At 56.1% G+C, this 26,248-nt stretch overlaps 1 protein-coding gene across 4 annotated transcripts in view; it reads left to right on the forward strand.

Annotated features, from left to right (window-relative positions):
- The window catches only part of camk2d1 (calcium/calmodulin-dependent protein kinase (CaM kinase) II delta 1), a 160,272-nt gene that overhangs the window by 24,038 nt on the left and 109,986 nt on the right, over nt 1-26,248 (forward strand). For all 4 annotated transcript variants that reach the window (XM_079257636.1, XM_079257638.1, XM_079257635.1 and 1 more), the window contains exon 2: nt 7,541-7,635. In XM_079257636.1, the coding sequence (XP_079113762.1) occupies nt 7,541-7,635 (95 nt within the window). The remainder of the gene's footprint in view (nt 1-7,540; nt 7,636-26,248) is intronic.

Here is a 26,248-nt window from a genome sequence, read left to right on the forward strand (position 1 = left end):
AGCAGGGTTTGAACAGGTGTCCCAGCAGGGTGTGGACAGGTGTCCCAGCAGGATGTGGACAGGTGTCCCAGCAGGGTGTGAACAGGTGTCCCAGCAGGGTGTGGACAGGTGTCCCAGCAGGGTGAGGACAGGTGTCCCAGCAGGACGTGGACAGGTGTGAACAGGTGTCCCAGCAGGGTGTGGACAGGTGTGAACAGGTGTCCCAGCAGGATGTGGACAGGTGTGAACAGGTGTCCCAGCAGGGTGTGGACAGGTGTCCCAGCAGGGTGAGGACAGGTGTGAACAGGTGTCCCAGCAGGGTGAGGACAAGTGTCCCAGCAGGGTGTGGACAGGTGTCCCAGCAGGGTGACGACATGTGTCCCAGCAGGGTGAGGACAAGTGTCCCAGCGGGGTGTGGACAGGTGTCCCAGCAGGATGTGGACAGGTGTCCCAGCAGGGTGGGGACAGGTGTCCCAGCAGGGTGAGGACAGGTGTGGACAGGTGTCCCAGCAGGATGTGGACAGGTTTCCCAGCAGGGTGAGGACAGGTGTGGACAGGTGTCCCAGCAGGGTGTGGACAGGTTTCCCAGCAGGATGTGGACAGGTGTCCCAGCAGGGTGAGGACAGGTGTGGACAGGTGTCCCAGCAGGGTGTGGACAGGTTTCCCAGCAGGGTGAGGACAGGTGTGGACAGGTGTCCCAGCAGGGTGTGAACAGGTGTCCCAGCATGGTGTGAACAGGTGTCCCAGCAGGGTGTGAACAGGTGTCCCAGCAGGGTGAGGACAGGTGTGGACAGGTGTCCCAGCAGGATGTGGACAGGTTTCCCAGCAGGGTGAGGACAGGTGTGGACAGGTGTCCCAGCAGGGTGTGGACAGGTGTCAACAGGTGTCCCAGCAGGGTGTGGACAGGTGTCCCAGCAGGGTGAGGACAGGTGTGGACAGGTGTCCCAGCAGGATGTGGACAGGTTTCCCAGCAGGGTGAGGACAGGTGTGGACAGGTGTCCCAGCAGGGTGTGGACAGGTGTCAACAGGTGTCCCAGCAGGGTGTGGACAGGTGTCCCAGCAGGGTGAGGACAGGTGTGGACAGGTGTCCCAGCAGGATGTGGACAGGTTTCCCAGCAGGGTGAGGACAGGTGTGGACAGGTGTCCCAGCAGGGTGTGGACAGGTTTCCCAGCAGGGTGAGGACAGGTGTGGACAGGTGTCCCAGCAGGATGTGGACAGGTGTCCCAGCAGGGTGTGGACAGGTGTCCCAGCAGGGTGAGGACAGGTGTGGACAGGTGTCCCAGCAGGGTGTGGACAGGTGTACCAGCAGGATGTGGACAGGTGTCCCAGCAGGGTGAGGACAGGTGTGGACAGGTGTCCCAGCAGGGTGTGGACAGGTTTCCCAGCAGGGTGAGGACAGGTGTGGACAGGTGTCCCAGCAGGGTGTGGACAGGTGTCCCAGCAGGGTGAGGACAGGTGTGGACAGGTGTCCCAGCAGGGTGTGGACAGGTGTCCCAGCAGGGTGAGGACAGGTGTGGACAGGTGTCCCAGCAGGGTGTGGACAGGTGTCCCAGCAGGGTGTGGACAGGTTTCCCAGCAGGATGAGGACAGGTGTGGACAGGTGTCCCAGCAGGATGTGGACAGGTGTCCCAGCAGGGTGTGGACAGGTGTGAACAGGTGTCCCAGCAGGGTGTGAACAGGTGTCCCAGCAGGGTGTGAACAGGTGTCCCAGCAGGGTGAGGACAGGTGTGGACAGGTGTCCCAGCAGGGTGTGAACAGGTGTCCCAGCAGGGTGAGGACAGGTGTGGACAGGTGTCCCAGCAGGATGTGAACAGGTGTCCCAGCAGGGTGTGGACAGGTGTCCCAGCAGGGTGTGGACAGGTGTCCCAGCAGGGTGAGGACAGGTGTGAACAGGTGTCCCAGCAGGGTGTGAACAGGTGTCCCAGCAGGGTGAGGACAGGTGTGAACAGGTGTCCCAGCAGGGTGTGAACAGGTGTCCCAGCAGGGTGTGGACAGGTGTCCCAGCAGGGTGAGGACAGGTGTCCCAGCAGGACGTGGACAGATGTGAACAGGTGTCCCAGCAGGATGTGGACAGGTGTCCCAGCGGGGTGTGGACAGGTGTCCCAGCAGGGTGTGAACAGGTGTCCCAGCAGGGTGAGGACAGGTGTCCCAGCAGGGTGTGAACAGGTGTCCCAGCAGGGTGTGGACAGGTGTCCCAGCAGGGTGTGGACAGGTGTCCCAGCAGGGTGAGGACAGGTGTGAACAGGTGTCCCAGCAGGGTGTGAACAGGTGTCCCAGCAGGGTGTGGACAGGTGTCCCAGCAGGGTGAGGACAGGTGTCCCAGCAGGACGTGGACAGATGTGAACAGGTGTCCCAGCAGGGTGAGGACAGGTGTGAACAGGTGTCCCAGCAGGATGTGGACAGGTGTCCCAGCAGGGTGTGAACAGGTGTCCCAGCAGGGTGTGGACAGGTGTCCCAGCAGGGTGTGAACAGGTGTCCCAGCAGGGTGAGGACAGGTGTCCCAGCAGGGTGTGAACAGGTGTCCCAGCAGGGTGTGGACAGGTGTCCCAGCAGGGTGAGGACAGGTGTGAACAGGTGTCCCAGCAGGGTGAGGACAAGTGTCCCAGCAGGGTGTGGACAGGTGTCCCAGCAGGGTGAGGACATGTGTCCCAGCAGGGTGAGGACAAGTGTCCCAGCGGGGTGTGGACATGTGTCCCAGCAGGGTGTGGACAGGTGTCCCAGCAGGGTGAGGACAGGTGTCCCAGCAGGACGTGGACAGGTGTCCCAGCAGGGTGAGGACAGGTGTGGACAGGTGTCCCAGCAGGATGTGGACAGGTGTCCCAGCAGGGTGAGGACAGGTGTAAACAGGTGTCCCACCAGGGTGTGGACAGGTGTCCCAGCAGGGTGAGGACAGGTGTGAACAGGTGTCCCAGCAGGGTGTGGACAGGTGTCCCAGCAGGGTGAGGACAGGTGTGAACAGGTGTCCCAGCAGGGTGACGACAGGTGTCCCAGCAGGGTGTGGACAGGTGTCCCAGCAGGATGTGGACAGGTGTGAACAGGTGTCCCAGCAGGGTGTGGATAGGTGTCCCAGCAGGGTGTGGACAGGTGTGAACAGGTGTCCCAGCAGGGTTTGAACAGGTGTCCCAGCAGGGTGAGGACAGGTGTGGACAGGTGTCCCAGCAGGGTGTGAACAGGTGTGAACAGGTGTCCCAGCAGGGTGAGGACAGGTGTGGACAGGTGTCCCAGCAGGTTGAGGACAGGTGTGGACAGGTGTCCCAGCAGGGTGTGGACAGGTGTCCCAGCAGGATGTGGACAGGTGTGAACAGGTGTCCCAGCAGGGTGTGGACAGGTGTCCCAGCAGGGTGTGGACAGGTGTGGACAGGTGTCCCAGCAGGGTGAGGACAGGTGTGAACAGGTGTCCCAGCAGGGTGTGGACAGGTGTCCCAGCAGGGTGTGGACAGGTGTCCCAGCAGGGTGAGGACAGGTGTGAACAGGTGTCCCAGCAGGGTGACGACAGGTGTCCCAGCAGGGTGTGGACAGGTGTCCCAGCAGGATGTGGACAGGTGTGAACAGGTGTCCCAGCAGGGTGTGGATAGGTGTCCCAGCAGGGTGTGTACAGGTGTCCCAGCAGGGTGAGGACAGGTGTGAACAGGTATCCCAGCAGGGTGTGGACAGGTGTCCCAGCAGGGTGAGGACAGGTGTGAACAGGTGTCCCAGCAGGGTGTGGACAGGTGTCCCAGCAGGGTGAGGACACGTGTGAACAGGTGTCCCAGCAGGGTGACGACAGGTGTCCCAGCAGGGTATGGACAGGTGTCCCAGAATGGACAGAGGACATCCGAGCTCTTCTAATAAAAGAATGAAATAAACAAAAGTGTTCTGTTACCATAGCGATTAGATTTAACCGCTGTTTCCGGTTCTTCACTGTCATTATGGGATGTAGCAGGGATCACTGTCCATGTCCTGGTCCTGGAGGACTAGTGTCCTGGTCCTGGTCCTGGAGGACTAGTGTCCTGGTCCTGGTCCTGGAAGACTGGTGTCCTGGTCCTAGTTCTGGAGGACTAGTGTCCTGGTCCTGGTCCTGGAGGACTAGTGTCCTGGTCCTGGTCCTGGAGGACTAGTGTCCTGGTCCTGGTCCTGGAAGACTGGTGTCCTGGTCCTAGTCCTGGAGGACTGGTGTCCTGGTCCTGGTCCTGGAAGACTGGTGTCCTGGTCCTAGTCCTGGAGGACTAGTGTCCTGGTTCTGGTCCTGGTGTCCTGGTTCTAGAGGACCGGTTTCCTGCAAGTCCTGCTGCAACACACCCGATTAAGATCCGTTCATGCCTCCTGTGAGATAGGTTTGTTGCAGCAGGGACACATGGACAACCTGGGTGCCTCTGGGTGTCTCTGGATCTCCCTGGGTGTCTCTGGGTCTCCCTGGGTGTCTCTGGGTCTCCCTGGGTGTCTCTAGGTCTCCCTGGGTGTCTCTGGGTCTCCCTGGATGTCTCTGGGTCTCCCTGGGTTTCCCTGGGTCTTCCTGGGTCTCCCTGGGTCTTCTTGTGTGTCTCTGGGTGTACCTGGGTCTCCCTGGGTGTCTCTGGGTCTCCCTGGGTGTCTCTAGGTGTCCCTGGGTGTCTCTGGGTCTCCCTGGGTGTCTCTGGGTGTACATGGGTCTCCTTGTGTGTCTCTGGGTGTACCTGGGTGTCTCTGGATCTCTCTGGGTCTCCCTGGGTGTCTCTGGGTCTCCCTCAGAGTGTCTGGGTCTCCCTGGGTCTTCCTGGGTGTCTCTGGGTGTCTCTTGGTCTCCTTGGGCGTCTCTGGGCATCTCTGGATCTCCCTGGATGTCTCTGGGTCTTCCTGGGTGTCTCTAGGTGTCCCTGGGTGTCCCTGGGTGTCTCTGGGTGTCTCTGGGTGTCCTGGGTGTCTCTGGGTCTCCCTGGGTCTCCTTGTGTGTCTCTGGGTGTACCTGGGTGTCACTGGATCTCTCTGGGTCTCCCTGGGTGTCTCTGGGTCTCCCTGGATGTGTCTGGGTCTCCCTCAGAGTGTCTGGGTCTCCCTGGGTCTTCCTGGGTGTCTCTGGGTGTCTCTAGGTCTCCTTGGGTGTCTCTGGGTGTCTCTAGGTCTCCTTGGGTGTCTCTGGGTGTCTCTGGATGTCTCTGGGTCTCCCTGGGTACCTCTGGGTCTCCCTGGGTCTCCCTGGGTACCTCTGGGTCTCCCTGGGTGTCTCTGGATGTCTCTGGGTCTCCCTGGGTACCTCTGGGTCTCCCTGGGTGTCCCTGGGTGTCCCTGGGTCTCCCTGGGTCTCCCTGGATGTCTCTAGGTGTCCCTGGGTGTCTCTGGGTGTCTCTGGGTGTCCTGGGTGTCTCTGGGTCTCCCTGGGTCTCCCTATGTGTCTCCAGGTGTCTCTGTGTGTCTCTGGGTCTCCCTGGGTCTCCCTATGTGTCTCCAGGTGTCTCTGTGTGTCTCTGGGTCTCCCTGGGTCTCCTTGTGTGTCTCTGGGTGTACGTGGGTGTCTCTGGATCTCTCTGGGTCTCCCTGGGAGTCTCTGGGTCTCCCTCAGAGTGTCTGGGTCTCCCTGGGTCTTCCTGGGTGTCTTCGGGTGTCTCTAGGTCTCCTTGGGTGTCTCTGGGTGTCTCTGGATCTCCCTGGATGTCTCTGGGTCTCCCTGGATGTCTCTGGGTCTCCCTCAGAGTGTCTGGGTCTCCCTGGGTGTCTTTGGGTGTCTCTAGGTCTCCTTGGGTGTCTCTGGGTGTCTCTGGATCTCCCTGGATGTCTCTGGGTCTCCCTGGGTACCTCTGGGTCTCCCTGGGTGTCTCTAGGCGTCCCTGGGTGTCCCTGGGTCTCCCCGTGTGTCTCTGGGTCTCCCTGGATGTCACTAGGTGTCCCTGGGTGTCCCTGGGTCTTCCTGGGTCTCCCTGGGTCTTCTTGTGTGTCTCTGGGTGTACCTGGGTCTCCCTGGGTGTCTCTGGGTCTCCCTGGGTGTCTCTAGGTGTCCCTGGGTGTCTCTGGGTTTCCCTGGGTGTCTCTGGGTGTACATGGGTCTCCTTGTGTGTCTCTGGGTGTACCTGGGTGTCTCTGGATCTCTCTGGGTCTCCCTGGGTGTCTCTGGGTCTCCCTCAGAGTGTCTGGGTCTCCCTGGGTCTTCCTGGGTGTCTCTGGGTGTCTCTTGGTCTCCTTGGGCGTCTCTGGGTGTCCCTGGGTGTCCCTGGGTCTCCCCGTGTGTCTCTGGGTGTCTCTGGGTCTCCCTGGGTGTCTCTGGGTGTCTCTGGGTGTCCTGGGTGTCTCTGGGTCTCCCTGGGTCTCCTTGTGTGTCTCTGGGTGTACCTGGGTGTCTCTGGATCTCTCTGGGTCTCCCTGGGTGTCTCTGGGTCTCCCTGGGTCTCCCTGGGTCTCCTTGTGTGTCTCTGGGTGTACCTGGGTGTCTCTGGATCTCTCTGGGTCTCCCTGGGTGTCTCTGGGTCTCCCTGGATGTGTCTGGGTCTCCCTCAGAGTGTCTGGGTCTCCCTGGGTCTTCCTGGGTGTCTCTGGGTGTCTCTAGGTCTCCTTGGGTGTCTCTGGGTGTCTCTAGGTCTCCTTGGGTGTCTCTGGGTGTCTCTGGATCTCCCTGGATGTCTCTGGGTCTCCCTGGGTACCTCTGGGTGTCTCTGGGTCTCCCTGGGTGTCTCTAGGTGTCCCTGGGTCTCCCCGTGTGTCTCTGGGTGTCTCTGGGTCTCCCTGGGTCTCCCTGGATGTCTCTAGGTGTCCCTGGGTCTCCCTGGGTGTCTCTGGGTGTCTCTGGGTGTCCTGGGTGTCTCTGGGTGTCCTGGGTGTCTCTGGGTGTCTCTGGGTCTCCCTGGATCTCCCTGGGTCTCCCTATGTGTCTCCAGGTGTCTCTGTGTGTCTCTGGGTCTCCTTGTGTGTCTCTGGGTGTACATGGGTGTCTCTGGATCTCTCTGGGTCTCCCTGGGAGTCTCTGGGTCTCCCTCAGAGTGTCTGGGTCTCCCTGGGTCTCCCTGGGTGTCTTTGGGTGTCTCTGGGTGTCTCTGGATCTCCCTGGATGTCTCTGGGTCTCCCTGGGTACCTCTGGGTCTCCCTGGGTGTCTCTAGGCGTCCCTGGGTGTCCCTGGGTCTCCCCGTGTGTCTCTGGGTCTCCCTGGGTCTCCCTGGATGTCTCTGGGTGTCCCTGGGCGTCCCTGGGTGTCTCTGGGTGTCCTGGGTGTCTCTGGGTCTCCCTGGGTCTACCTGGGTCTCCATCTGTGTCTCAGGGGTCTCCTTGGGTCTCCCTGGGTCTCCCTGGATCTCCCTGGATCTCCCTGGGTCTCCCTGGGTGTCTCCGGGTGTCTCTGGGTGTCTCTGGGTGTCTCTGGGTCTCCCTGGGTGTCCCTGGGTCTCTCTCTGTGTCTCTGGGTGTCTCTGGTCTCCCTTTGTGTCTCTGGGTCTTCCTGGGTGTCTCTGGGTGTCTCTTGGTCTCCTTGGGCGTCTCTGGGCATCTCTGGATCTCCCTGGATGTCTCTGGGTCTCCCTGGGTGTCTCCAGGTGTCTCTGGGTCTACCTGGGTCTCCCTTGGTCTCCTTGTGTGTCTCTAGGTGTCCCTGCTACAGCCCAGCTGACCAGTGTGTCTTGCAGGGGGGCGTTCTCGGTGGTGAGGAGGTGCATGAAGATCTCCAGCGGACAGGAGTACGCCGCCAAGATCATCAACACCAAGAAGCTGTCTGCCAGGGGTGAGTCTGGGGGGGGGTTCCAGTTCTGGTTCTAGACCAGTTTCTGCTGGGTTGTCGTTGGACCGGCTCCACTGCCCCCCCCACTTCAACCCACTGCTGGGTCCCGATGGATCCTGATGGGTCCTGATGGGTCCTGGTGGGTCCCGGTGGGTCCTGGTGGGTCCCGTTGGACCCTGGTGGGTCCTGGTTGGTCCTGATGGATCCTGGTGGGTCCTGGTGGGTCCCGATGAGTCCCGATGGATCCTGGTGGGTCCCGGTGGGTCCTGATGGATCGTGCTGGGTCCTGGTAGGTCCCGATGGATCCTGGTGGGTCCCGATGGGTCCCAATGGATCCTGTTGGGTCCCGATGGATCCTGGTGGGTCCCGATGTGTCCCGATGGATCCTGGTGGGTCCCAATGCATCCTGGTGGGTCCTGGTGAGTCCCAATGGATCCTGGTGGGTCCCAATGCATCCTGGTGGGTCCTGGTGGGTCCCAATGGATCCTGGTGGGTCCCAATGGATCCTGGTGGGTCCCAATGCATCCTGGTGGGTCCTGGTGGGTCCCAATGGATCCTGGTGGGTCCCGATGGATCCTGGTGGGTCCCGATGAGTCCCGATGGATCCTGGTGGGTCCCGGTGGGTCCTGATGGATCGTGGTGGGTCCTGGTAGGTCCCGATGGATCCTGGTGGGTCCCGATGGGTCCCAATGGATCCTGTTGGGTCCTGATGGATCCTGGTGGGTCCCGATGGATCCTGGTGGGTCCCAATGCATCCTGGTGGGTCCCGATGGATCCTGGTGGGTCCTGGTGGGTCCCAATGGATCCTGGTGGGTCCCGATGGATCCTGGTGGGTCCCAATGCATCCTGGTAGGTCCCGATGGATCCTGGTGGGTCCCAATGGATCCTGGTGGGTCCCGATGGGTCCCAATGGATCCTGGTGGGTCCCAATGGATCCTGGTGGGTCCCGATGGATCCTGGTGGGTCCTGGTGGGTCCCAATGGATCCTGGTGGGTCCCGATGGGTCTCGATGGATCGTGGTGGGTCCTGGTGGGTCCCAATGGATCCTGGTGGGTCCCAATGGGTCTCGATGGATCGTGGTGGGTCCTGGTGGGTCTGCTACATATAAAACCCGTCGACATCACGGGTTTTGTGAAGAGTTGGGTCCTGTGGAGGAGGTGGACTGTAACAGTCCACGTGTCGGTTGGGTGGGACGCCCCGTCTCCCTTTGGAGCCTGAACACCATCAGTCATCAGCTGTTGGACCCGCCCCTCTCTTTCTGGTGGACCCCTTTACCGAAGCAACGCTACAAATTTGCCCTAAATCTGTAGGAGCTACTGGAGCGTCTCCACATGCTCGCCATAATGGGACGATCCTCGCCGAACCCGGCCGGCGTGAAGGGAGAACTGGAGAACTGGGGCAGACTAGTGGAGCCTGGAGCCAGCCGGGTGGAAATGATCCTCCGAGGTCGGGAAGAGCGAGTTCAGGTGGCAGGCGTTGTGTCGTTCAGGAGAGCGCTGGAGGCCCCAGCTGTGCACGCTGAACGCCTCATTGCCATGGAAACACAAGATGGAGCGCTAAAAATAGTGTGTGATGGAGTTGTTACAGGCTTTGTGTTGTTACTGTTGTTACCCCACACACACACACACACACACACACACACACACACACACACTGGTATTCAGTGGCTTTATGGCTCTGAACGCACCATCACAGCCAGCATCCATATGTAGCAGGGCCCTGAACGCACCATCACAGCCAGCATCCATATGTAGCAGGGCCCTGAACGCACCATCACAGCCAGCATCCATATGTAGCAGGGCCCTGAACGCACCATCACAGCCAGCATCCATATGTAGCAGGGCCCTGAACGCACCATCACAGCCAGCATCCATATGTAGCAGGGCCCTGAACGCACCATCACAGCCAGCATCCATATGTAGCAGGGCCCTGAACGCACCATCACAGCCAGCATCCATATGTAGCAGGGCCCTGAACGCACCATCACAGCCAGCATCCATATGTAGCAGGGCCCTGAACGCACCATCACAGCCAGTGATGTGGGAAGCGTGTGGGCAGAAGTTCGTCCATTTGCCTGCCGTGGCAGCTCAACACGCCATTTACACGGTACCGTGCTCAAACCTGACATGAAAGAGATGCAGCTGCGCGTGTGTGTGTGTGTTTATAAAAGAAGAAAGTCAGCACACAAAGCAGAGCGTACGCTCTGAGTGGCGTTTGAGTGTCTCCTCTTTGTATGTGCAGCTCGTCCCTCGGGTCTCAGTTGACCCACATGACGGGAAAACCCGGATGAGCTGTCCATAAACGCCGACCCGGTTTCTCTGATCCGCGATCATGATTTATTTTTATCAAACTGCTGCTGCTGCGAAACACTGAGCGGTTTCCTACCCCGCTTCCTACCACGTTCCCTACCGCGCTTCTTACCCCGCTTCCTACCACGTTCCCTACCGCGCTTCTTACCCCGCTTCCTACCACGTTCCCTACCACGTTTCCTACCCCGCTTCCTACCACGTTCCCTACCGCGCTTCTTACCCAGCTTCCTACCACGTTCCCTACCGCGCTTCTTACCCCGCTTCCTACCACGTTCCCTACCACGTTCCCTACGTTTCCTACCCCGCTTCCTACCACGTTCCCTACCGCGCTTCTTACCCCGCTTCCTACAACATTCCCTACCACGTTCCCTACCACGTTTCCTACCCCGCTTCCTACCACGTTCCCTACCGTTCTTCTTACCCTGCTTCCTACCACGTTCCCTACCACGTTTCCTACCCCGCTTCCTACCACGTTCCCTACCGTTCTTCTTACCCTGCTTCCTACCACGTTTCCTACCACGTTCCCTACCACGTTTCTTACCCCGCTTCCTACCACGTTCCCTACCGCGCTTCTTACCCCGCTTCCTACAACATTCCCTACCACGTTCCCTACCACGTTTCCTACCCAGCTTCCTACCACGTTCCCTACCGCGCTTCTTACCCCGCTTCCTACCACGTTCCCTACCACGTTTCCTACCCCGCTTCCTACCACGTTCCCTACCACGTTTCCTACCCAGCTTCCTACCACGTTCCCTACCGCGCTTCTTACCCCGCTTCCTACCACGTTCCCTACCACGTTTCCTACCCCGCTTCCTACCACGTTCCCTACCGTTCTTCTTACCCTGCTTCCTACCACGTTTCCTACCACGTTTCCTACCCCGCTTCCTACCACGTTCCCTACCGCGCTTCTTACCCCGCTTCCTACAACATTCCCTACCACGTTCCCTACCACGTTTCCTACCCCGCTTCCTACCACGTTCCCTACCGTTCTTCTTACCCTGCTTCCTACCACGTTTCCTACCACGTTCCCTACCACGTTTCTTACCCCGCTTCCTACCACGTTCCCTACCGCGCTTCTTACCCCGCTTCCTACAACATTCCCTACCACGTTCCCTACCACGTTTCCTACCCAGCTTCCTACCACGTTCCCTACCGCGCTTCTTACCCCGCTTCCTACCACGTTCCCTACCACGTTTCCTACCCCGCTTCCTACCACGTTCCCTACCACGTTTCCTACCCCGCTTCCTACCACGTTCCCTACCACGTTTCCTACCCAGCTTCCTACCACGTTCCCTACCGTTCTTCTTACCCTGCTTCCTACCACGTTTCCTACCACATTCCCTACCACGTTCTCTACCACGTTTCCTACCGCGCTTCCTACCACGTTTCCTACCCCGCTTCCTACCACGTTCCCTACCGTGCTTCTTACCCCGCTTCCTACCACGTTTCCTACCACATTCCCTACCACGTTCCCTACCACGTTTCCTACCCCGCTTCCTACCACGTTCCCTACCGTTCTTCTTACCCTGCTTCCTACCACGTTTCCTACCACATTCCCTACCGCGCTTCCTACCACGTTTCCTACCCCGCTTCCTACCACGTTCCCTACCGTGCTTCTTACCCCGCTTCCTACCGTGTTCCCAACCACGTTTCCTACCCCGCTTCCTACCACATTCCCTACCACGTTTCCTACCCCGCTTCCTACCACGTTCCCTACCGCGCTTCCTACCCCGCTTCCTACCACGTTCCCTACCGCGCTTCTTACCCCGCTTCCTACCACGTTCCCTACCGCGCTTCCTACCACGTTCCCTACCGCGCTTCTTACCCCGCTTCCTACCACGTTCCCTACCACGTTTCCTACCCCGCTTCCTACCACGTTCCCTACCGCGCTTCCTACCCCGCTTCCTACCACGTTCCCTACCGCGCTTCTTACCCCGCTTCCTACAACATTCCCTACCACGTTTCCTATCCCGCTTCCTACCACGTTCCCTACCGCGCTTCTTACCCCGCTTCCTACCACGTTCCCTACCGCGCTTCTTACCCCGCTTCCTACCATGTTCCCTACCGCGTTTCCTACCCCGCTTCCTACCACGTTCCCTACCGCGCTTCTTACCCAGCTTCCTACCACGTTCCCTACCGCGCTTCTTACCCCGCTTCCTACCACGTTCCCTACCACGTTCCCTACGTTTCCTACCCCGCTTCCTACCACGTTCCCTACCGCGCTTCTTACCCCGCTTCCTACAACATTCCCTACCACGTTCCCTACCACGTTTCCTACCCCGCTTCCTACCACGTTCCCTACCGTTCTTCTTACCCTGCTTCCTACCACGTTCCCTACCACGTTTCCTACCCCGCTTCCTACCACGTTCCCTACCGTTCTTCTTACCCTGCTTCCTACCACGTTTCCTACCACGTTCCCTACCACGTTTCTTACCCCGCTTCCTACCACGTTCCCTACCGCGCTTCTTACCCCGCTTCCTACAACATTCCCTACCACGTTCCCTACCACGTTTCCTACCCAGCTTCCTACCACGTTCCCTACCGCGCTTCTTACCCCGCTTCCTACCACGTTCCCTACCACGTTTCCTACCCCGCTTCCTACCACGTTCCCTACCACGTTTCCTACCCAGCTTCCTACCACGTTCCCTACCGCGCTTCTTACCCCGCTTCCTACCACGTTCCCTACCACGTTTCCTACCCCGCTTCCTACCACGTTCCCTACCGTTCTTCTTACCCTGCTTCCTACCACGTTTCCTACCACGTTTCCTACCCCGCTTCCTACCACGTTCCCTACCGCGCTTCTTACCCCGCTTCCTACAACATTCCCTACCACGTTCCCTACCACGTTTCCTACCCCGCTTCCTACCACGTTCCCTACCGTTCTTCTTACCCTGCTTCCTACCACGTTTCCTACCACGTTCCCTACCACGTTTCTTACCCCGCTTCCTACCACGTTCCCTACCGCGCTTCTTACCCCGCTTCCTACAACATTCCCTACCACGTTCCCTACCACGTTTCCTACCCAGCTTCCTACCACGTTCCCTACCGCGCTTCTTACCCCGCTTCCTACCACGTTCCCTACCACGTTTCCTACCCCGCTTCCTACCACGTTCCCTACCACGTTTCCTACCCCGCTTCCTACCACGTTCCCTACCACGTTTCCTACCCAGCTTCCTACCACGTTCCCTACCGTTCTTCTTACCCTGCTTCCTACCACGTTTCCTACCACATTCCCTACCATGTTCTCTACCACGTTTCCTACCGCGCTTCCTACCACGTTTCCTACCCCGCTTCCTACCACGTTCCCTACCGTGCTTCTTACCCCGCTTCCTACCACGTTTCCTACCACATTCCCTACCACGTTCCCTACCACGTTTCCTACCCCGCTTCCTACCACGTTCCCTACCGTTCTTCTTACCCTGCTTCCTACCACGTTTCCTACCACATTCCCTACCGCGCTTCCTACCACGTTTCCTACCCCGCTTCCTACCACGTTCCCTACCGTGCTTCTTACCCCGCTTCCTACCGTGTTCCCAACCACGTTTCCTACCCCGCTTCCTACCACATTCCCTACCACGTTTCCTACCCCGCTTCCTACCACGTTCCCTACCGCGCTTCCTACCCCGCTTCCTACCACGTTCCCTACCGCGCTTCTTACCCCGCTTCCTACCACGTTCCCTACCGCGCTTCCTACCCCGCTTCCTACCACGTTCCCTACCGCGCTTCTTACCCCGCTTCCTACCACGTTCCCTACCACGTTTCCTACCCCGCTTCCTACCACGTTCCCTACCGCGCTTCCTACCCCGCTTCCTACCACGTTCCCTACCGCGCTTCTTACCCCGCTTCCTACAACATTCCCTACCACGTTTCCTATCCCGCTTCCTACCACGTTCCCTACCGCGCTTCTTACCCCGCTTCCTACCACGTTCCCTACCGCGCTTCTTACCCCGCTTCCTACCATGTTCCCTACCGCGTTTCCTACCCCGCTTCCTACCACATTCCCTACCACGTTCCCTACCACGTTTCCTACCCCGCTTCCTACCACGTTCCCTACCGCGCTTCTTACCCCGCTTCCTACCACGTTCCCTACCGCGCTCCCTACCGCGCTTCTTACCCCGCTTCCTACCACGTTCCCTACCGTGCTTCTTACCCCGCTTCCTACCACATTCCCTACCACGTTTCCTACCCTGCTTCCTACCACGTTCCCTACCGTGCTTCTTACCCCGCTTCCTACCACATTCCCTACCACGTTTCCTACCCCACTTCCTACCACGTTCCCTACCGTGCTTCTTACCCCGCTTCCTACCACATTCCCTACCAGGTTCCCTACCACTTTTCCTACCCCGATTCCTACCACGTTCCCTACCGCGCTTCTTACCCTGCTTCCTACCACTTTCCCTACCGTGCTTCTTACCCCGTTTCCTACCACATTCCCTACCACGTTCCCTACCACGTTTCCTACCCCGCTTCCTACCACGTTCCCTACCGTGCTTCTTACCCCGCTTCCTACCACGTTTCCTACCACGTTCCCTACCACGTTCTCTACCACGTTTCCTACCCCGCTTCTTACCCCGCTTCCTACCACGTTCCCTACCGTGCTTCTTACCCCGCTTCCTACCACGTTCCCTACCGCGCTTCTTACCCCGCTTCCTACAACATTCCCTACCACGTTCCCTACCACGTTTCCTACCCAGCTTCCTACCACGTTCCCTACCGCGCTTCTTACCCCGCTTCCTACCACGTTCCCTACCACGTTTCCTACCCCGCTTCCTACCACGTTCCCTACCACGTTTCCTACCCCGCTTCCTACCACGTTCCCTACCACGTTTCCTACCCAGCTTCCTACCACGTTCCCTACCGTTCTTCTTACCCTGCTTCCTACCACGTTTCCTACCACATTCCCTACCACGTTCTCTACCACGTTTCCTACCGCGCTTCCTACCACGTTTCCTACCCCGCTTCCTACCACGTTCCCTACCGTGCTTCTTACCCCGCTTCCTACCACGTTTCCTACCACATTCCCTACCACGTTCCCTACCACGTTTCCTACCCCGCTTCCTACCATGTTCCCTACCGTTCTTCTTACCCTGCTTCCTACCACGTTTCCTACCACATTCCCTACCGCGCTTCCTACCACGTTTCCTACCCCGCTTCCTACCACGTTCCCTACCGTGCTTCTTACCCCGCTTCCTACCGTGTTCCCAACCACGTTTCCTACCCCGCTTCCTACCACATTCCCTACCACGTTTCCTACCCCGCTTCCTACCACGTTCCCTACCACGTTTCCTACCCCGCTTCCTACCACGTTCCCTACCGCGCTTCCTACCCCGCTTCCTACCACGTTCCCTACCGCGCTTCTTACCCCGCTTCCTACCACGTTCCCTACCACGTTTCCTACCCCGCTTCCTACCACGTTCCCTACCAGGTTCCCTACCACGTTTCCTACCCCGATTCCTACCACGTTCCCTACCGCGCTTCTTACCCTGCTTCCTACCACGTTCCCTACCACGTTCCCTACCACGTTCTCTACCACGTTTCCTACCACGTTCCCTACCGTGCTTCTTACCCCCCTTCCTACCACGTTTCCTACCACATTCCCTACCGCGCTTCTTACCCCGCTTCCTACCACGTTCCCTACCACGTTCCCTACCACGTTCTCTACCACGTTTCCTACCACGTTCCCTACCGTGCTTCTTACCCCCCTTCCTACCACGTTTCCTACCACATTCCCTACCACGTTTCCTACCACGTTTCCTACCACGCTTCCTACCACGTTCCCTACCGTGCTTCTTACCCCCCTTCCTACCGTGTTTCCTACCACGTTCCCTACCACGTTCTCTACCAAGTTTACTACCACGCTTCCTACCACGTTCTATACCGTTCTTCTTACCCCGCTTCCTACCACGTTCCCTACCACTTTCCCTACCACGTTTCCTACCCCGCATCCTACCACGTTTCCTACCACGTTCCCTACCGTGCTTCTTACCCCGCTTCCTACCACGTTCCCTACCACGCTTCCTACCACGTTCCCTACCGTGCTTCTTACCCCGCTTCCTACCACGTTTCCTACCCCGCTTCCTACCACGTTCCCTACCGTGCTTCTTACCCCGCTTCCTACCACGTTTCCTACCACATTCCCTACCACGTTCCCTACCACGTTTCCTACCACGCTTCCTACCGTGCTTCTTACCCCCCTTCCTACCGTGTTTCCTACCACGTTCCCTACCACGTTCTCTACCAAGTTTCCTACCACGCTTCCTACCACGTTCTATACCGTTCTTACCCCGCTTCCTACCACGTTCCCTACCACGTTTCCTACCCCGCATCCTACCACGTTTCCTACCACGTTCCCTACCGTGCTTCTTACCCCGCTTCCTACCACGTTCCCTACCACGCTTCCTACCACGTTCCCTACCGTGCTTCTTACCCCGCTTCCTACCACGTTTCCTACCCCGCTTCCTACCACGTTCCCTACCACGCTTCCTACCACGTTCCCTACCGTGCTTCCTACCGTGCTTCCTACCACGTTTCCTACCCCGCTTCCTACCACGTTTCCTTCCACACTTCCTACCACGCTTCCTACCACACTTCCTACCACGTTTCCTTCCAAGCTTCCTACCACGTTTCCGTCCACGCTTCCTACCACGCTTCCTACCACACTTCCTACCCCGCTTCCTACCCTGCTTCCTACCACATTTCCGTCCACGCTTCCTACCACGTTCCCTACCGTGCTTCTTACCCCGCTTCCTACCACGCTTCCTACCACGCTTCCTACCGGGCTTCCTACCCCGCTTCCTACCACACTTCCTACCACGTTTCCTTCCACACTTCCTACCACGCTTCCTACCACGTTTCCTTCCACACTTCCTACCACGCTTCCTACCACACTTCCTACCACGCTTCCTACCACACCTCCTACCACGTTTCCTTCCAAGCTTCCTACCACGTTTCCTTCCAAGCTTCCTACCACGCTTTCTACCACACTTCCTACCACGCTTCCTACCGGGTTTCCTACCCCGCTTCCTTCCACACTTCCTACCACGCTTCTTACCACACATCCTACCCCGCTTCCTACCACGCTTCCTACCCCGCTTCGTACCGGGTTTCCTACCCCGCTTCTTACCACACTTCCTACCCCGCTTCCTACCGGGTTTCCTACCCCGCTTCTTACCACGCTTCCTACCACGCTTGTCTAATCAAAGATACTTTATTCATCCCCGAGGGGAAATTCAGAGTTCCAGCCAGCTCGTCCAAGGTCAGACATGCAGACATGTAACATTCATGACAAAAGAGTAATACAGAACCAAGCTTAAGCTTCAGGCAGCCAGTTTACCGGCGCTGCCTTACAAGATAAGAACAGAGATACATTAGGATCATAGGCGGGGTTGAAGAGAAAAAAAAGGTCATGTAACTCTGGGCCGGACATGCAGAGAAAAAAAACCTCATACACGGAAGCACAAACTAAAACAAGACACACAAAGTCCAGGAGGCGGTGAGTCATGTGGGAGGGGACCGGGGTGATTGAGGAGGGAGACAGAGCGTCTATGAACATCTCTTCTTCCGTTCTCATGGGGGGTTGCGCCGGCCCAAGGCCGCTGGGAAGCGGAATCCAGATATGATTGTTGTTTGGGTTCCAGGCGAGGAAAACAATTTGCCCTTGGCCTTGAGTCCATAGCAGGTATATGTCCCGGTTTATGCGGGAACTGGACCGGCGTATGCGGGAACTGGACCAGGATCGATCGAGATCATTTCATATAGTTTCCAGCTGCGGTTGTAGTGGTGCAGCAGTGAAAGTGGTCCCCCTCCGGTTTCCTGTTGCCGTCTGCATGTAGTTCAGGCTGTTTTTAGGGGGGGTGGGGGTAACTGTAACAGCTCCCGTTGGTCTCCCAGCGCGACACTGAAGGCCTTCTCATCTCCTCCGAACGTTGAGCTGACCTGATTTTGTCCTCAGATGTTTTAAATTGTGAGCTTCCTTCCTGCTGAGCGGCCATGTTGTTGTCTTTCCTCGTGAAGCAGTCTGAGCTGGTGGAACAGCAGTGCGGCGTCCTGCCCCCCCCCCCTCGGGGAGGTTTACAGTCGTGCTGCTGACCCTCCTCAGGTCTCCCTGCCTCCTCTGGAACCAGGAGAAACTGGAGTACTCCCTTTGGGCTTCATCTCAATCCTCATTTAGCCAAGTAGGCCAGTCAGCCGAGGGACCGGCCCCCTGCTTTAATTAGAGCTCCAGTCTGTCAGACGCCAATCTGGAGACGCCGTCTTCGCCTTAATAAACCGCCGTCGGCTCTGAGAGGACGAGGTCGGACCCTCTCTCGGGCTCTTTGGGAAAGTTTTTTTCTGTCTGTGGGAAGGGGGAGCATGGACTCCATCAGGCTTGTTGGCAACTGGTTGTCTGAGGAGATGAAGGTGGAGCAGGTGTAGACTCCCTCCTGATTGGTTGAACTGGTTGGCTGCAGGTTTTGCACTTGAAAGAAAGTGAAGGGAAGAAGTTTTAAAAGTCTTTCATCCGTTTCACAGAGATGCACAGAAATAAATCCAAGGAACATTTAGTGACACGACACTCATTGATTACATAACATGATATCTGCTATTAATCTGATCATTGTGACGATTCCATCTAAAGCAGCAACACACACTTCTGATCATCCTCATAAGAAAAACAATTCATGCGTGTTGTGATGTACCTTCCTGTAACTGACTGTAGCTGCGGCCATCTTGTTGCTGTAGATGCTAATTAGCTTCTGCATGTCTTCAAGTTTTATACAATGATACACTAAAGATACATGTTTCAGGCTGGAACACTGAAATGAAAAGTACGTTATTAATCTCCAAAGGGAAATATTGTCGTATATAATGATTAATTTGAGGAGGTCTTGTTCCGGAGGCTGATGGCTGCTAGCAGGAATGATCTTCTGTATCTTTCAGTCTTACATCGGACCTGAAGAAGCCTCTCACTGAACACACTTTGTTGTTTCATCACTGTGTTGTGGAGAGGGTGTGAAGAATCCTCCATCATCTTCATCAGCTTGTGCAGCATTCTTCTTTGGACAATCAGCTCCAGCGGCTCCAGAGTTACTCCAAGCACAGAAGCAGCTTTCTGGATCAGTTTGTTGATTCTCTTCAAGTCTCTGGTTCTGATGCTACTACCCCAGCAGATGCTGCAAAGCTGACTGCACTCTCCACAACAGACTTCTAGAAGATATGCAACATCTTGGTGCAGACGTTAAACCATCTCAGCTTCCTTAAGAAGTACAGTCTGCTCTGACCTTTCTTGTAGATGTAGTCAGTGTTGCATTTCCAGTCCAGTTTGTTGTCCAGCTGAACTCCAAGATACTTGTATTCCTCCACCACCTCCACCTCCTCTCCCAGGATGGAAACAGTGCTTTGTTTATTCTTCTTCCTCCTGAAGTCAACAATCATCTCTTTTGTTTTGCTGCTATTTAATATGAGATGATTGTCACCGCACCATTTAACAAACTGACTGACCAGTTCTCTGTACTCTGCTTCTTGTCCATCCCTGATACACCCCACAACTGCAGAGTCATCAGAGTATTTCTGCAGATGACAGGACTCAGAGTTGTACTGGAAGTCTGAGGTGTACAGAGTGAAGAGGAATGGCCAGAGTACAGTTCCTTGTGGTGCACCAGTGCTGCTGACCTCCATCTCAGACACACAACCTTTCAGTCTCACAAACTGGGGTCTGTTTGTGAGGTAGTCATAGATCCAGGTGGTTGTGGAGGTATCCACCTGGAATTTATGGAGCTTCTCACATAACAAAGCAGGCTGAATGGTATTAAAAGCACTGAGAAATGAAAGAACATGACCCTCAGAGTGCTGCCTGAATGGTCCAGATGAGAGTGTGCTCTCTGGAGCAGGTATATGATGGCATCTTCAACCCCAAGTCCATTACGATATGCAAACTGGAATGGGTCCTGAAAGGTGTTTACTTGCTTGTTGAGGTGAGCCAGTAAGAGTCTCTCCAGGACTTTCATGATGTGAGATGTCAGGGCAACTGGTCTGTAGTCACTTGGTTCAGCTGGTTGTGTTTTTTTAGGCACTGGAACAAGGCAGGAGGTTTTCCACAGCACTGGGACTCTATTTTGTCTCAGACTGGTGTTGAAAAGGTGCTGGAGAATCGGACATAGTTGTTCTGAGCAGGTCTTGAGAACTCTGGGACTGACACCATCTGGACCTGCAGCCTTGTTCTGGTTCAGTTTCTCAAGTTGCTTCTTAACCTGATTGCAGGAGACAAACAAGGTGGAGGTCTCAGGATGTCCTGATGTGGAGGGAGATGAAGCTGTGTTCTGGTCCATGACAGCTGCAGGGTGACAGATTGGAGGCGTGACAGGAAAGCAGTGGGCTTATGGAGGGTGTGTGGTCTGTTGGGCTGGAGGTAGGGGGTGAACTGAACCTGGTGAAGAATATGTTCAGCTCATTAGCTCTGTCCAGACCTCCATCAGGCTGGTCCCCCTTTAACTTGAAGCCGGTGATCTTCTTCATTCCAGACCACACATCCCTCAGGTTATTCTGCTGGAGCTGACTTTCTAACTTCTTCCTGTAGTCCTCCTTGCACTTCTTAGTTTTAAAAGGTAAAATTTCACTGTTTCATCATCTGATGTTATTTGTCTTCTATTCAAAAGAAAACCTAAACTGATGAGATTCTGCTTTGTTTGCTTTTTGCACAGCAACTCATCTCATTTGAAACTGGATTGTTTTTTATTTCGTGATGAAATGTAATCATCAGATGTTCCATTCTAGATTGCGCCGTTTGATGGCAGCAAACTGTAGAAGCTCTGACTTGCTATCTTGATTTTTTTAAAGTACAAACTCTTCTCACATAGATATGACCTCAAATTAGGGATTTTTTTCTGAGAATGTCATGCCGGTTCGGAGGATGTGCTGCAAGGGAGATTTTTCTGCACATTTGTGACTCTTTCAAGACTTGTTATGATGAGTCTCCATGGCAACGAAAGACTTGTTTACAATCGGAATCAACTGATTAACCTCTCCCAAATCAGGATTATCAGCAAAACAACACATCAAATCCTGATGGAGTTGAAAAGAAAGAGAAGAGGATGCAGAGCGGGAGTCAGACAGAGGAGACAGCGATGGAGATTTAAACCATTTCTCCCGACCGTCGTCATGGGTAATGTGAGATCGCTAGCTAACAAAACGGACGAGCTGGAGATGCTAACAAGGTCTCAGAAAGAATACAGAGAGTGCAGTATTATGTGCTTCACCGAGACATGGCTGCATGAACACATCCCTGACTGTAATGTGTCTGTACCGGGCTTTAAAATGGTCCGTGCAGACCGCAGTAGACAACACAGCGGAAAGCTAAAGGGTGGTGGAATTGCAGTGCTGGTTAACCAGCGTTGGTGTCATCCTGGACATGTTACTGTCAAGGAGAAGATATGCACAAGGGACATGGAACTGTTAGTGTTAACCTAACCCTAACCCACCCTCCGAACCGGCATGACATTCTCAGAAAAAAAGACCTAATTTGAGGTAATATCTATGTGAGAAGACATTGCACTTTAAAAAAAAATCAAGATAGCAAGTCAGAGCTTCTACAGTTTGCTGCCAACAGACGGTGCAATCTAGAATGTGAATCTTTTATTCACACAGTCCCAGTACCAACTGATCACATGACAAGATGTAGATCTGCTGAAGTTCCATCTGAGCATCAAAACGAAGAGATTTCTTCTCTTACAACCTGATGATGTCATCATCCGTCATCGCACTGGGGGCCGCGCCCCCCTCGCCGCTAAAACAGACACCTCCATCCGCAGACTGCTGCAGTTTGAAGCGGCGTAGCGTCCGGTGAGAGATAACTTCCTGCTGTGTGTGCCCGTGTGTGTGTGTTTCAGACGTGGGAGAATGATGTGCAGATGAGAAAAGACTTGGTCACTGCTGATCTATGAGTGTTATTTCGATAAAACTTCTGCTTGGTCTGCAGTGATGTGTGTTATATAAAGGTAGCTGGTGATGCTAAGACTGACCTGCGTCCAGGTAGACGAGATTTCATCACATCCACACGTCAATCTGTATAAAGCTTCTACACGTCTGCTGTAGGACACGTCTGCTGTAGGACACGTCTGCTGTAGGACACGTTGCTGTAGGACACTCTGCTCTTAGGACACTCTGCTGTAGGACAGGCTGCTGTAGGACACTCTGCTGTAGGACACGTCTGCTGAAGGACAGGCTGCTGTAGGACACGCTGCTGTAGGACACGCTGCTGTAGGACACGTCTTCTGTAGGACACATCTGCTGTAGGACACGCTGCTGTAGGACACGCTGCTGTAGGACACTCTGCTGTAGGACAGGCTGCTGTAGGACAGGCTGCTGAAGGACAGGCTGCTGTAGGACACGCTGCTGTAGGACACTCTGCTGTAGGACACGCTGCTGTAGGACACGCTGCTGTAGGACACACTGCTGTAGGACACACTGCTGTAGGACACGCTGCTGTAGGACACGCTGCTGTAGGACACTCTGCTGTAGGACAGGCTGCTGTAGGACAGGCTGCTGAAGGACAGGCTGCTGTAGGACACTCTGCTGTAGGACACTCTGCTGTAGGACACGCTGCTGTAGGACACGCTGCTGTAGGACACTCTGCTGTAGGACAGGCTGCTGTAGGACAGGCTGCTGAAGGACAGGCTGCTGTAGGACACGCTGCTGTAGGACACGCTGCTGTAGGACAGGCTGCTGTAGGACAGGCTGCTGAAGGACAGGCTGCTGTAGGACACGCTGCTGTAGGACACGCTGCTGTAGGACACTCTGCTGTAGGACACGCTGCTGTAGGACACGTCTGCTGTAGGACACGCTGCTGTAGGACACTCTGCTATAGGACACGTTGCTGTAGGACTCTGCTGTAGGACACGCTGCTGTAGGACACATCTGCTGTAGGACACTCTGCTGTAGGACAGGCTGCTGTAGGACACGCTGCTGTAGGACACGCTGCTGTAGGACACGTCTGCTGTAGGACACGTTGCTGTAGGACACGCTGCTGTAGGACACTCTGCTGTAGGACACGCTGCTGTAGGACACGTCTGCTGTAGGACACGTTGCTGTAGGACACTCTGCTGTAGGACAGGCTGCTGTAGGACAGGCTGCTGTAGGACACGTTGCTGTAGGACACGCTGCTGTAGGACACGTCTGCTGTAGGACAGGCTGCTGTAGGACACGTTGCTGTAGGACACGTCTGCTGTAGGACACGTTGCTGTAGGACACGTTGCTGTAGGACACGCTGCTGTAGGACACGCTGCTGTAGGACACGTTGCTGTAGGACACGCTGCTGTAGGACACGTTGCTGTAGGACACACTGCTGTAGGACACACTGCTGTAGGACACTCTGCTGTAGGACACTCTGCTGTAGGACACGTCTGCTGTAGGACACTCTGCTGTAGGACAGGCTGCTGTAGGACACGTCTGCTGTAGGACATGCTGCTGTAGGACACGTCTGCTGTAGGAGACGTTGCTGTAGGACACGTTGCTTTAGGACACGCTGCTGTAGGACACGTTGCTGTAGGACAGGCTGCTGTAGGACACTCTGCTGTAGGACACGTCTGCTGTAGGACACGTTGCTGTAGGACAGGCTGCTGTAGGACACGTTGCTGTAGGACACGTCTGCTGTAGGACACGCTGCTGTAGGACACGTCTGCTGTAGGACACGCTGCTGTAGGACACGTTGCTGTAGGACACTCTGCTGTAGGACACGCTGCTGTAGGACACGTTGCTGTAGGACAGGCTGCTGTAGGACACTCTGCTGTAGGACACGTCTGCTGTAGGACACGTCTGCTGTAGGACACGTCTGCTGTAGGACACGCTGCTGTAGGACACTCTGCTGTAGGACATTCTGCTGTAGGACATGCTGCTGTAGGACACGTCTGCTGTAGGAGACGTTGCTGTAGGACACTGCTGTAGGACACGCTGCTGTAGGACACGTCTGCTGTAGGAGACGTTGCTGTAGGACACTGCTGTAGGACACGCTGCTGTAGGACACGTCTGCTGTAGGAGACGCTGCTGTAGGACACTCTGCTATAGGACACGTTGCTGTAGGACACGTTGCTGTAGGACACGCTGCTGTAGGACACGTTGCTGTAGGACACGCTGCTGTAGGACACGTTGCTGTAGGACAGGCTGCTGTAGGACACGTTGCTGTAGGACACGCTGCTGTAGGACACGTTGCTGTAGGACACGTTGCTGTAGGACACGTTGCTGTAGGACACTCTGCTGTAGGACACGTTGCTGTAGGACACGCTGCTGTAGGACACTTTGCTGTAGGACACGTTGCTGTAGGACACTCTGCTGTAGGACACTCTGCTGTAGGACACACTTCTGTAGGACACTCTGCTGTAGGACACGTCTGCTGTAGGACACTCTGCTGTAGGACACGCTGCTTTAGGACACGCTGCTGTAGGACACGCTGCTGTAGGACACGTCTGCTGTAGGACACATCTGCTGTAGGACACGTCTGCTGTAGGACACTTTGCTGTAGGACACTCTGCTGTAGGACACGTTGCTGTAGGACACTCTGCTGTAGGACACGTTGCTGTAGGACACTCTGCTGTAGGACACGCTGCTGTAGGACACGCTGCTGTAGGACACTCTGCTCTTAGGACACTCTGCTGTAGGACACGCTGCTGTAGGACACGTCTGCTGTAGGACAGGCTGCTGTAGGACACGCTGCTGTAGGACACTCTGCTGTAGGACAGGCTGCTGTAGGACACGTTGCTGTAGGACACTCTGCTCTTAGGACACTCTGCTGTAGGACACGTCTGCTGAAGGACAGGCTGCTGTAGGACACGCTGCTGTAGGACACGCTGCTGTAGGACACGTCTTCTGTAGGACACATCTGCTGTAGGACACGCTGCTGTAGGACACGCTGCTGTAGGACACTCTGCTGTAGGACAGGCTGCTGTAGGACAGGCTGCTGAAGGACAGGCTGCTGTAGGACACGCTGCTGTAGGACACGCTGCTGTAGGACACTCTGCTGTAGGACACGCTGCTGTAGGACATGTCTGCTGTAGGACACGCTGCTGTAGGACACTCTGCTATAGGACACGTTGCTGTAGGACTCTGCTGTAGGACACTCTGCTGTAGGACACTCTGCTGTAGGACAGGCTGCTGTAGGACACGCTGCTGTAGGACACGCTGCTGTAGGACACGTCTGCTGTAGGACACGTTGCTGTAGGACACGCTGCTGTAGGACACGCTGCTGTAGGACACTCTGCTGTAGGACACTCTGCTGTAGGACACGTCTGCTGTAGGACACTCTGCTGTAGGACACGTCTGCTGTAGGACACGCTGCTGTAGGACACGTCTGCTGTAGGACACTCTGCTGTAGGACAGGCTGCTGTAGGACAGGCTGCTGTAGGACACGTTGCTGTAGGACACGCTGCTGTAGGACACGCTGCTGTAGGACACGTTGCTGTAGGACACTCTGCTGTAGGACACGTTGCTGTAGGACACGTCTGCTGTAGGACACGCTGCTGTAGGACACGTTGCTGTAGGACACGCTGCTGTAGGACACGTTGCTGTAGGACAGGCTGCTGTAGGACACTCTGCTGTAGGACACGTCTGCTGTAGGACACTCTGCTGTAGGACAGGCTGCTGTAGGACACGTCTGCTGTAGGACATGCTGCTGTAGGACACGTCTGCTGTAGGAGACGTTGCTGTAGGACACGTTGCTGTAGGACACGCTGCTGTAGGACACGTTGCTGTAGGACAGGCTGCTGTAGGACACTCTGCTGTAGGACACGTCTGCTGTAGGACACGTTGCTGTAGGACAGGCTGCTGTAGGACACGTTGCTGTAGGACACGCTGCTGTAGGACACGTTGCTGTAGGACAGGCTGCTGTAGGACACTCTGCTGTAGGACACGTCTGCTGTAGGACACTCTGCTGTAGGACAGGCTGCTGTAGGACATTCTGCTGTAGGACATGCTGCTGTAGGACACGTCTGCTGTAGGAGACGTTGCTGTAGGACAGTCTGCTGTAGGACACGTTGCTGTAGGACACACTGCTGTAGGACACGTCTGCTGTAGGAGACGTTGCTGTAGGACACTGCTGTAGGACACGCTGCTGTAGGACACGTCTGCTGCAGGAGACGTTGCTGTAGGACACGTTGCTGTAGGACACGCTGCTGTAGGACACGCTGCTGTAGGACACTCTGCTATAGGACACGTTGCTGTAGGACACGTTGCTGTAGGACACGCTGCTGTAGGACACTCTGCTATAGGACACGTTGCTGTAGGACACGTTGCTGTAGGACACGCTGCTGTAGGACACTCTGCTATAGGACACGTTGCTGTAG

The sequence above is a fragment of the Telmatherina bonti genome (genome assembly GCF_933228915.1).
Source record: "Telmatherina bonti genome assembly, chromosome: 18".
Classification (NCBI taxonomy): Eukaryota; Metazoa; Chordata; class Actinopteri; order Atheriniformes; family Telmatherinidae; genus Telmatherina; species Telmatherina bonti.